Source organism: Entelurus aequoreus, linkage group LG05, assembly GCF_033978785.1.
Source record: "Entelurus aequoreus isolate RoL-2023_Sb linkage group LG05, RoL_Eaeq_v1.1, whole genome shotgun sequence".
Taxonomy (NCBI): Eukaryota; Metazoa; Chordata; class Actinopteri; order Syngnathiformes; family Syngnathidae; genus Entelurus; species Entelurus aequoreus.
Window position 1 is genome coordinate 51086073 of NC_084735.1, and position 12146 is coordinate 51098218.

At 42.8% G+C, this 12146-nt stretch overlaps 1 protein-coding gene across 2 annotated transcripts in view; it reads left to right on the forward strand.

The window, feature by feature from the left end:
* Window positions 1–11097, forward strand: part of mark4a (MAP/microtubule affinity-regulating kinase 4a) — a 116567-nt gene extending 105470 nt beyond the window's left edge. The window contains exons 16-17 of one of the 2 annotated variants that reach the window (XM_062048333.1): window positions 6671–6715; window positions 6806–11097. In XM_062048333.1, the coding sequence (XP_061904317.1) occupies window positions 6671–6715; window positions 6806–7142 (382 nt within the window). In that variant the 3' untranslated portion in view covers window positions 7143–11097. The remainder of the gene's footprint in view (window positions 1–6670; window positions 6716–6805) is intronic. The other variant, XM_062048334.1, reaches the window with a different exon arrangement.
* Window positions 11098–12146: the final 1049 nt, after the last annotated feature.

Consider the following 12146-nt stretch of genomic DNA (forward strand, 5'->3'; position numbering starts at 1 on the left):
ATTTCAATGGCTATTTATCTGAGTATAATGAGCGTAATACAGGATTGATTGATTGATTGAGACTTTTATTAGAAGGTTGCACAGTGAAGTACATATTCCGTACAATTGACCACTAAATGGTAACACCCGAATAAGTTTTTCAACTTGTTTAAGTCGGGGTCCACTTAAATTGATTCATGATACAGATATATACTATCATATATACTATCATCATAATACAGTCATCACATAAGATAATCACATTGAATTATTTACATTATTTACAATCAGGGGTGTGGAGGGGGGCGGGGGGGGTATGGACATCAAGTAGTGGACATAGAGAGAGAGAGAGAGAGAGAGAGAGAGAGAGAGAGAGAGAGAGGGAGAGAGAGAGAGCGAGAGAGAGAGAGAGAGAGAGAGAGAGAGAGAGAGAGAGATCAGAAGGCATAAGAAAAAGAAAAAGTATCTGCATTTGATTGTTTACATTTGATTATTAGCAATCTGGAGAGGGTGTTAGTTTAGGGTTGTAGCTGCCCGGAGGCGAACCTCCACTGCGGTTCTGAAGGAGGACAGAGATGCCCTTTCCCCTATACCTGTTGGGAGCGCATTCCACATTGATGTGGCATAGAAAGAGAATGAGTTAAGACCTTTGTTAGTTCGGAATCTGGGTCCAACGTGGTTAGTGGAGCACCCCCTGGTGTTGTGGTTATGGCGGTCATTTACGCCAAGGAAGTAGTTCGACATGTACTTCGGTATCAGGGAGGTGTAGCGGATTTTATAGACTAGGCTCAGTGCAAGTTGTTTAACTCTGTCCTCCACCTTGAGCCAGCCCACTTTAGAGAAGTGGGTAGGAGTGAGGTGGGATCTGGGGTGGAGGTCTAGAAGTAACCTGACTAGCTTGTTCTGAGATGTTTGGAGTTTAGATTTGAGGGTTTTGGAGGTGCTAGGGTACCAGGAGGTGCATGCGTAATCGAAAAAGGGTTGAACGAGAGTTCCCGCCAGAATCCTCAAGGTGCTTTTGTTGACCAGAGAGGAAATTCTGTAGAGAAATCTCGTTCGTTGGTTAACCTTTTTGATTACCTTGGTTGCCATTTTATCACAGGAAGGGTTAGCCTCTAGAATGGAACCTAGGTAGGTGACCTCATCTTTCCTGGTGATAACAATGTCACCTACTTTTATGGTGAAGTCATTGACTTTCTTAAGTTTGATGTGGGACCCAAACAGGATGGATTCTGTTTTACCCAAGTGTATGGATAGCTTGTTGTCAGCGAGCCAGGTGCAAGTTCTACAGAGCTCAGCACTGAGGATTTTCTCCACCTGTGACTTGTCCTTGCCGGATACCAGCAAGGCAGAGTCATCCGCAAACAAAAACAATTCACAGTCGCATGCCGATGACATGTCGTTTATGTATATTAGGAACAGTAAAGGTCCCAATATACTGCCTTGGGGGACTCCACAGCTCACAGAGAGGGGGGGGGGGACACGGTGCCGTTCACCTCTACCACCTGCTCCCTCCCCTCCAAGTAAGATTGCATCCAGCTCCATGAGGTTTTGTTAAATCCGATTGCTCTGAGCTTATCCAACAGTATAGCGTGGTTAACGGTGTCAAAGGCCTTCTGAAGGTCCAGCATGACCATGCCGCAGTATTTGCCCGCGTCCACATCATGTTTGATGTGGTCGGTCAGATAGAGAAGGCATGTGTCAGTGGAGTGGTTAGTTCTGAAGCCGGATTGGAATTTGTACATGAGTTTATTAGTGGCAAGGTAACTATCGACCTGTTCATAAACTATTTCCTCCATTACTTTCGAAACGGAACTGAGAATAGAAACAGGTCGGTAGTTGCCAGGTTCCAATTTGCTTCCTTTTTTAAAGAGGGGAGTTACTCTTGCTATCTTAAAATCTTTTGGTACTTGGCCTTGTGTAATTGATAGGTTTATTATGTGCGTGATGATCGGGGCAATGATAGAGGCAGAGTCCCTGAGGAATCTGGAGGGAATATTATCAAGGCCGGTGGCCTTGTTAGGGTGGAGCGCGCTCAAATTTTTAAACACCTCATCAGCTGTGACCATTTCTAATTTGAAATCATCGGTGGATACTCCTAGCTTTCTGTAGAAGGCTTTAATGTGTTCTACACCAAAGCGACCAGAGTGGTGGGACAGCTTGTTGACAAGAGTTGCGGCTATGCTGGTGAAAAAGATGTTAAGTCTGCTAGCTACCTCCATTTTGTCTGTAATGAGGGAGTCACCCTCCTTGATGCTGATGTTGGTGAGTCTTGTTTTAAGTTTCTGGCTGCAACAAGGAAGCTGGTTGTTGAGAATTTTCCAGAGCTCACGTGGCTTATTTGTGTTTTCCTCTATTTTGTCGTTAATGTAATTTTTTTTTAAGGATTTAGTCAGGTTGGTTGACTTATTTCTTAATTTATTGCATTGCTTTTTGAGAGTTGAAAGGAGTAATTTGAGGTTGATATTATTGGGTTGTTTATCTACTTCTGTTTTACATTTTTGGTATTCAGAGTATTTCCTGTCTCTGTCTTTTATGGCAGCTAATAGGTCCGGATTCATCCATGGTTCCGAGCGGGCTTTGATCCTGACTGTTTTCACGGGAGCCATGTCATTTAGTATCTTTAGGAACGCCGTTTTGAAGCGATCCCAAGCAACATCGACCAGGTTGCTCGCGAGCACAGGGGACCAGTCCCACTCATCTAATTTTAAATTGAAATTGTCATTGGAGTATTTTTTGAGGGATCTGGATTGGGCTGTTATGTGGCCATTGGCTTTAGGTTTAGCTATTTTACGGGTGCAGAAGGTTAGATAGTGGTCGCTAAGACCACAGATCATGACCCCACTATTTTTTATTTTAGGCCGGTCTGAATTGAGAATGAGATCTATGGTTGATTGGGTGGAATCACACACCCTTGTGGGTAGCGCTATTAGCTGGGAAAGGCCGAGCAGATTACAAAACTTGCTGAAGGATCTGAAGACAGGCGCATCTTTGCGTTGAATATCTGTGTTCAGATCCCCAGTTATAATTTTCTCCATGTTGTCTGTCCCTGCCAAGCATTCTTCCAAAGCCCCATAGAAATCACTCTGATTAGGGGGTCTATAAACAGTCCCTATTAGTACCGGCTTAGCGTTTTTAAATTTGATTTCCGCCCACACAGATTCCAGGTCATTGTGGTTAAGATCAGTGCGAGTTATGTATTTAATATCCTGGTGAATATACATACAAACGCCCCCACCGTGTTTATTCCTATCCTTTCTGATAACCGAAAAGTTTTGTATTTCTATCTCTGAGTCAGAAATACTTTGATCAAATTTGGTTTCAGAGAAACACAAGATTTGTACCTTCGTGTTGAGGAACATTTCTCTGATTTGGTCAAGTTTGGCTCCAGAGAGGCTGTTCACATTAAGGTGGATGATGTGTAGTCCACTGGAACCAAAAAGAGCATCAGAGTCCGCTGTGTTGTGGTACTGACCAGAAAAATTGTTGGTTAGTATTGCTGTTGAAGTTGAAGAGCAAGGAGAGAGAAGAGAGAGAGAGAGAGGCATATTGATCGTCCTCCAGGTGAAGGGGGAGGGAGAGGGAGGGGGAGGGGCGGAGTTGGAGAGGGGGAGAGGGGGAGGCCAGGTAGGGTTGCTGGGGGTGGGGTTGGGTTTCCTTTTGGCGGGCTTTTTTGAAGAGAAAGAGAATAACGAAAATGTTTGTGTAAAGGCGCCTCTAAATCCTGTGTATGCCGCGTCCTCGACCGTCTGGGACCGGGGAGAGGCCGCGTGGACCCCCGCCATCTCGTGCAGTTCCCCGCAATCACCGATGTCTGGGTCGCCGTCCACCGCAGCCGCCGCGTCTTTCACCGCCGCTGAGTCGCTGCCTTCTCCGATGACCGGGTCGTCCTCCACCGCCGCCGCCGAGCCTCCGACCGTGTCGATGAACGGGGCGAAGTCCTCCGCCGAGCCGCCGATCACTGGAGCACATGTGAGCTTGAGCTGAGATGAGCCGGTAGCCGAGTTAGCTTCGATGGCGACGCTAGCAGTAGCATTGCTAGTCTTCGCCAGTCGGGACAACATTAACCGTGTTGTTGCAGGTCCAGGGTTGAGTTCAGTGTCTCCTGATAGTAGAAGTAATAGTAGTATTATTGACTTTCTGTCTATCCTTCCAGTCAGGGGCATGTTTCTTCTGCCTCGATGTGCAGACAAGCATGATGCTAACACGTTAGCTCCAAAGCCAAGGTGCTTCGCTGATGTATTGTCGTGGAGATAAAAGTCACTGTGTATGTCCATTTCGCGTTCTTGACTCTCATTTTCAAGAGGGTAGAGTATCCGAGGAGGTTTAAAATATAAATCCGTGATCCACAGTAGAAAAAGGAGGAAGTGTGGGATAATCCGAGCAGTTGTTTGGATTCCCGATCGGGAGCGAAAGAGAGTGCGACCGCTCATCTCTGCGTCCATTGGTTCCGCTGTAAGAGGACTTTTTTGTACGTTTATTTAATATTTAGAGTGCATTAAAAAAATCCATCTGTTGTCATGTCTTTCATAATGATTGTAAACGATAAGCAAAATTCCAAAAAAGGTGCAGTTACCCTTTAACATATAATACTGGGCAAAAAGAAAACCTGTGACGGCCTTGGCTAGGTTTTTGGACTCCGACGCAGACACAAGAGTTGTGTGGTGCAAAAACAATGTACAAGATAAATTGAAAAAATACTGAAGGCTACAACAGAAAGGTCGATCTCTAAGAATAAAGTAGAACAAATGGAAAGAAAAGGCTACAAAAGGAAGCCAAGCTTAATGATAATAATAAATATTAAAGCTGAGAGCAACCTGAAAGTTAACGCGAATTAGTGAGAACACCAGTATCTTGAGTTTAAAAGAAACCAAGCAGAATTTTCTCATTCAAGTTTCGTGTTGCTTAGGTGAGTCATCCAAGGCCCCACCCATATCTTATCGCACCAAATCCTTTGCAATTCATTATTGGCCATCTGTTTAGTATCTCTGATCTGATCTAGTTTCCAAACAACGGACCAATACAGAGGATGCATCACTACAGACGATCAAATCTTCCCTCATTCATGAACAAGACCCCAAGTTACTTTAACTACTCCATCCGAGGCAGGATTCCATCCCCAACCAAGGGAAGACATCCCTTTTCCAGGTGAGCACCATGAACTCGGACTTGGAAGTGCTGATTTTCATCCCAATTGCGTCACACTCCACTGCGAACCGATCCAGTGAGAGCTGAGGATCAGGGCCCGATGAAGCAAGCAGAACCACATCATCTGCAGAAGCCCAATCCTGCAGCCACCACACCGGATTCCCTCAACGCCTTGACTGTGCCCAGAAATCCTGCCCAGAAAAGTTGTGAACAGCATCGTGACAAAAGGCAGCCCTGGCGAAGTCCACTAGAAGTCACTAGTCACTAGAAACGGATCCAACTTACTGCTAGCAATGCTCTGATGCTGGCAATACAGGGAAAATCAGGTGGTCCCGGAGCACTCCCCACAACATTTCCAGAGGGACAAAATGCCTTTGAGTCCAAAAACACATGTAGACTGGTTGTGCAAACCCTCATGCACCCACGAGGACCTTGCCGAGAGTATACATAGAGCTTGTCTACAGTTCCACGACCAGGATGAAAACCTCACTGCTCCTCCTAAAGTCAAAGTACAAGTATCCCGCGGATCCCCCTCTCCAGTACTTCTGTCGATAGACTTTATCAGGAAGGCTGAATAGTGTAATCCCTAATAGTTGAAACACAATCTTCCGGTCCCCCTCCTTAAAAAGGGAAATCTGCCAGTCCAGAGGCACCGCTCCCGATGTTCACTCGATGTTGTCAACCATGAAAGCCCAACAGTATCTAGAACCTTAAGGAATTCCAGGCGGTTCTCATCTACTCGAGGCCCCAGCCACCAATAAGCATTTTGACTACCTCGGAGAACTCTCTGTAGAGGTGGGAGGTATTGAAAGTATTCCTTCCACCTCTCCACAACATCCCAAGTCAAGGTCAGCAGCACACCATTACCATCTCCACATTGTTGACATTGCTCGGCTTCCCCCTCCTGAGACGGCGGATGGTGGTGCTGAGTCTTTTCGAAAGTGTACTGAAGTTGTTTTTCATGGCTTCTCCAAACTCCTCCCACTTGGTTTGGGAACCACCAACGCCTCACACTGCTTGGCCTGTCGATACCTGTCAGCTGCCTCCGGAGTCTAATGGGCTAAAAAGACCCGATAGGACTATTTCTTCAGCTGATTACGAATACATTTGAACAAAACAGACATCTTGGCTTTTGTTTATAGAAGACGAAGTAAATTAGTGCACTATCAAAAAACATATTTCAGTATAAATGAGTTACGTTTTTTTTTTTCCAATGTACCACAGGCCAATAAAAAGCTAGCTGGACCACAATTGAGGCCCAGCCCTGGTCTACCTTGTGTTCACTGTTGCCAGAGAGTTTTCATGTGGTCAATGGCTTTACAGTCACTAAATGTGTATTATCTATTACAATTGCAATGTGCACGGTGTACAACACAGAGCCATCAATGCATGCTTTAGTTTGAAGTGAGGTAGGCTTGAAGGTGACTGTTGTGCATACTGTATATCCTGCTTGTTGTGGGTGCTGTTGCTTGTTTGGTACGTTGTATAATCTGAACAACTTGCTGCTTTTTGGAATACTGCTAATATCGTCTCTGTCCTTCAGGGTCACAAATGAATCTGAGGGAATCAGGAGATTTGCGGTCACAAGGTCAGTGCCTTTCACAGCTGGAGGTCTTGTGACCGTACATCACAGTCGCAGCCAGATTTTTCAACGGTTTCCATTTGTCTACCTCCCCAGTTGCCATCTACCTGGGTATCAAAAAGCGCCCGAGTCCCGGGCCGTCGGACGTGGCTGGGATCTGAGAGGAAGTGGGCGACGGGACCCTGCGGAGGTGGTACTTGCTCTGCGGGAGGCAGCGCTCGGATGTGGCTGCCAGGTACACCACGCCGGCCCTTTTCTGCTGTCCTGCACCCATGGCGCGGCGGGGGGCTGCGTGGCTTTCGAGGCGGAGGTGTGCCACCTTTCCACGGGCGCCTCCGGGACTTCTAACGGTGTGCGCTACACGCGACTCTGGGGGGCACCTCTAGCTTTTCGGGACGTCGCCACTCAAATATCCAAGGATCTTGAACTTTAAACGGAGGGTGTATGTGTGCGTGTGCGTGTGTGAGTGTTTGTGTCTGTGTGATTGTGAAAAGGCAAGGGGGTTGGACAATTTTGAAATAGTGGCGCAGACGGGGCAAGGGGCTGGACCCAAAAGAAAAGACTTACTGTCTCGTTCACCACGAACCCACACACAGACGCGCACACAGACCAGACCCTTAAAGACACACAAACACACACACTGAGGCGCCCCTCCAACCCTATTCGCCCCCGCACCACCCCCTTCATCACCTAGTTACCCTACAAAGCTCAGCCATCCTCGCTGAGACGCTTTCACCCACTGGACCTGGATCTGACTGAATCTAGTTAAATATTTTTTACTACTACTCTAGCCATAATAATAATATTTTGATTTTTTTAAATTTATTGCTCTGATGGTTGTTTTTATCCGCTGTTATTTTTAATAGTGAAGAAAAACATTCATTTCTTGTGTTGACCTGACTATACCATACACTCTTTTTTTTAACCCATAAGAACCGAGACCCATTTGTGCTTCAAGTAAAAGTATATTTGAAATATGCCACATAACAAGTGGAACATGACACATTTGTGTACTTTGTGTTGACGCAAATAACATTTATCATTTATTTACAGCTTAAGACGACCAACTCATCAAGTCCTTGGCCACCATGTTTTTCTTATTATCAAAAAGTCGACATACAGTGTTCCCTCACCACGCTGCGGTTAACTAACTACGGTCTCAGTGCATTGCGTATTATAAAATTGTAAATAGGTATTTTTATATTTTTATTGTATTATTTTACGGCGCCAGCTCAAGCTATCTTGCCCACGTGAAATCGTACACGGCGCATTATTGTCTGATGGAGACCGACCACAGCACTGTGTTCTGTATATCCTCACACTACTGGCTGATGGCGACCAACCATAGCACTGTGTTGGATTCTGATTGGCTCAGTAACTGTTGCATCAATCTCCTCCGTTAGCAGTGTTGCTTCGTCGTGCTTTTGTGAAATTTCACTGAAAAATGTTTTTTGTTTCCCTTCGATGTCGCCCAAGCTTTGGCCAGCTTGGCTGCCATTGGCCTAAATTAGGTTTAATGGATCAATCTTCAATTCCTTACATAAAGGAGAAAAAAAGACACGCAAGGACGACAGCAGTCAGTCTGTCTTATAGCAAGACTGCAATGAGGGTGTTAAATTAAGGCCATTATTCATTCATCATCAGCTAACTATCATCGACCTTTACCGGTGACTTCCATAGAGAATGTCTATGTTAAAATCGTGTCGGTTAAAAAGTGGTAAAAATGGTGTGGCAAAGGGTATTTACAGTGTGAGAAAGATTTGTAAGAGGGTGTGTAAGGGTTTATGAAGACCTAAAATGCAAACAGTATTAATATCAATCATGGCATCTTCTATTTTGCATAAATTGACCTACCACATGGAGGTCTGGAACGTAACTCCCGCTATAATCAAGGGAACACTGTACATGGTTTGACCGCTTTTTGTCAACATAAAATTTTAGCTCTAAAGTAGAGATGTCCGATAATATCGGCCTGCCGATATTATCGGCCGATAAATGCTTTAAAATGTAATATCGGAAATTATCGGTATCGTTTTTTTTATAATCGGTATCGTTTTTTTTTTGTTTTTTTTGTTTTTTATTAAATCAACATAAAAAACACAAGATACACTTACAATTAGTGCACCAACCCAAAAAAAACTCCCTCCCCCATTTACACTCATTCACACAAAAGGGTTGTTTATTTCTGTTATTAATATTCTGGTTCCTACATTTTATATCAACATATATCAATACAGTCTGCAAGGGATACAGTCCGTAAGCACACATGATTGTGCATGCTGCTGGTCCACTAATAGTACTAACCTTTAACAGTTAATTTTACTAATTTTCATTAATTACTAGTTTCTATGTAACTGTTTTTATATTGTTTTACTTTCTTTTGTATTCAAGAAATTTTTTTTAATTTATTTATCTTATTTTATTTTATTTTAAAAAACAACAACCTTATCTTCACCATACCTGGTTGTCCAAATTAGGCATAATAATGTGTTAATTCCACGACTGTATATATCGATATCGGTTGATATCGGTATCGGTAATTAAAGAGTTGGACAATATCGGAATATCGGATATCGGCAAAAAGCCATTATCGGACATCCCTACTCTAAAGGGTTCATTTTTTTAAATAAATGGGTCATTTATTGTCGCTATTTGTTGTAGTATTGATGCCATCATTAAGCAGTGTGAAATAACTACTCTGTAGTTTACACAGCGCTAAAAAGTGCACACCGTGACTTCCTATAATTACTAATAATTATTTTAGATTGTTAGCTCCCGAAAGAAATATTTGCACACGTACAAAACCGTTATTCTCATTGTAGTCAAAGAGTACAAAAAATTACTACAGCACTTCTGTTAAAATATCTGAAAATGCAAGAATCTTGATAAAAATATGCACAAAGGGAAGAAAACCATGTCAAAAAGGTTTAAAAATCCTTTATTATTGCCCATCTCATTATGTGTCTGGACAAAGTCACGCGTAATTGTGAACGCAATTGCTAGTTTTGGTTTCAGTCAGAAGCCAGTCTGCGGAGCGTCAACATAATCGGGTGCCACTGTATCAACTCAAAATAATTTGAACAGCAAAATGTATTGACTGTCTTATTAGCATTTTTGCTTTCCATTGCATATTTTCCTAGCTTGTTTTATAACAATTTATTGGGTAAATATTGTAAGAAAAGTTGAATTGTAATATTTGACACCCTATTAAAGCGTTGTTAATTGGCTTTAAAGTGATCTTTAATGGCAAAAAGTAGGTTTTTGGAAATAAGATAGTAGAGTGAGCTTAGTCGAGCACAATGCTGCGTAGAGTGCATTTAAGGACATTTAAAGTGTTGGTGACATGGGCTCTTATGGGTTAAAATATTCATGTCTGTCCATCTTTACATATACACCATTCTATTTTTCATTCACTTTTACGGTAGACATGACATGTAGGGATGTGGAGCTGACCATGTGTCGGAAAGTCATCAGGGTTGCATTGTTTTGCTGAGTTAGTCTACATCGCTCTGTACGTCAGTGACTACTGCACTGGATTAAGGTCAATGGGAGCAGGGTTGACCGGTCAAAGACTAACTAACACTAAATGAGTCTGTGACATCTTCGGCTTAACGAACTGGCGTGTGCGCTTTAGCCGATTGGTCCATGTAGAAAATACATGAAACGAACCCAAAAGGGTAGTGTGAGTGCAGTTTATTGTAGGACATATCACAATGCATTACATGCATAAGTTCATATCCACCTTTAAGGGAACACAAAAGCTTGAAATATTCGAACACTGGCCGCGGACTTGTTTTTGTTGAATGGATGTCGTTTAGCTGAAAAGGGCAGAGAAAAATTGGCAGCCATGTGTTAAATAGTATACGCTTTTATCATTAGTGGTACAAGTTTCAAAAAAATCTATTCATAACCTTCTCAATTTTTTCGAAAAGGAGTAGGAAGGAGCAAAGCTGATTTAATCCTACCCAATTTTCCATACCTCAGCAATTTACTGATAGACTGTGTATGCAAAGGCCGTGAATGTGGGATAAATACATTTACAAATAAGTAAGTAGGCCATTTCACCGAATCGGTGCCATTAGCTTGTTGTAATGGTCTCAAAACAAATGTGAATTTCTGGGATTTTTCCACTCTAAAAATCTACTCAAAACAACTTTTATTGGACCTTTGACGTGGTTCCGAAGCCGACGATGGCTCATTTAAGGGGTCATGTTATGATAGTTTTTTAGGTTCACATAACATGTAATGGTGGTTCTTTAGTCAAAATTCTGCATAGATCATGGTTTACAGATCATCTTCCAACTGCTGTCTGACTGTCCTTTAAAGGAGCCATATGTAATAATGTGACCAGAAATGGTACGGTAATCATGGTCAAAATTCTGTAGTACCCTCCCAGATACGCAGCCAAATACAGCTCGATCGACTGGGCTACTCCAAAGAACTTCAAACTTCCACTGCCTCTTACTAGGGGTTGAGGTGCTGGGACCATAATAGCTGAATAGACAAGCGTTTTGTCAATAACAAATCTTTAACTAACAACACATTTTACACAGAAATTAGGCTATTTTCAGGAAGAAGTATGTCATGTATGTGTACAATATCACAACAAATGGCACTCATATGGTTATTGTCAGTACTATCAGAAAACAAAGACTAAAACAAACTACAACCAACGCTAGCAATGGTTATACTGATGAAGATAAGTACAGCATGCTTAGCAGCCTAATGTACGCCCAAAACTAAAGAGGAGACATTTTACCAAGGTATGCCTATAGCCTACACAAATGATCAACTATTTTATCATGTGATTAGGCTGTCTCCATACGTTTCACATTGCCATGATGACTGTCATGCTAATGTTGGAACCCATTTCCTCAGCGTATCAGCATATTGAAAACTAAATAGGCACTGACACTACCCATATCCAAATAGGTTTTATTTGTCGAAAAGATATTTGCCCTGTCAGTTCGAACACACATCGACATACAGGCTAACGGGCATATATTTCCCCCGTTAGCTTATATGTGGATGTGTCATTGACCGGGCCAGCATGCTAAGCATTACACTAGGAGCTAAGCACCGTCACACTATGCATTCGTTGCACGAACATACTAGCTTTGTTAGACAAGATCATAGACTGTATTGAACAATATAGTTTTCATACCAAATGTCCATTTCCAAGTAATAAGAAAACATAAATGCTTGACTTACCTATCAAGGAGGAAATTGGATGCCTTTTAAATGTACTAAGGTCTGACATGTTTAGTAACTTTACCAGTGGCAGTAGCCAGATGAAGGTGGCGGTGCGTAACTGGCAACCTGGATGTGACACACTCACAGACCTTCTAATTGGTCAAACGGTAGAGGACGGGACATCGAAATGAAAACAATAACAAGATTTCAGGGCTGTAAATCTAATTGTGAAATGAGCATATTC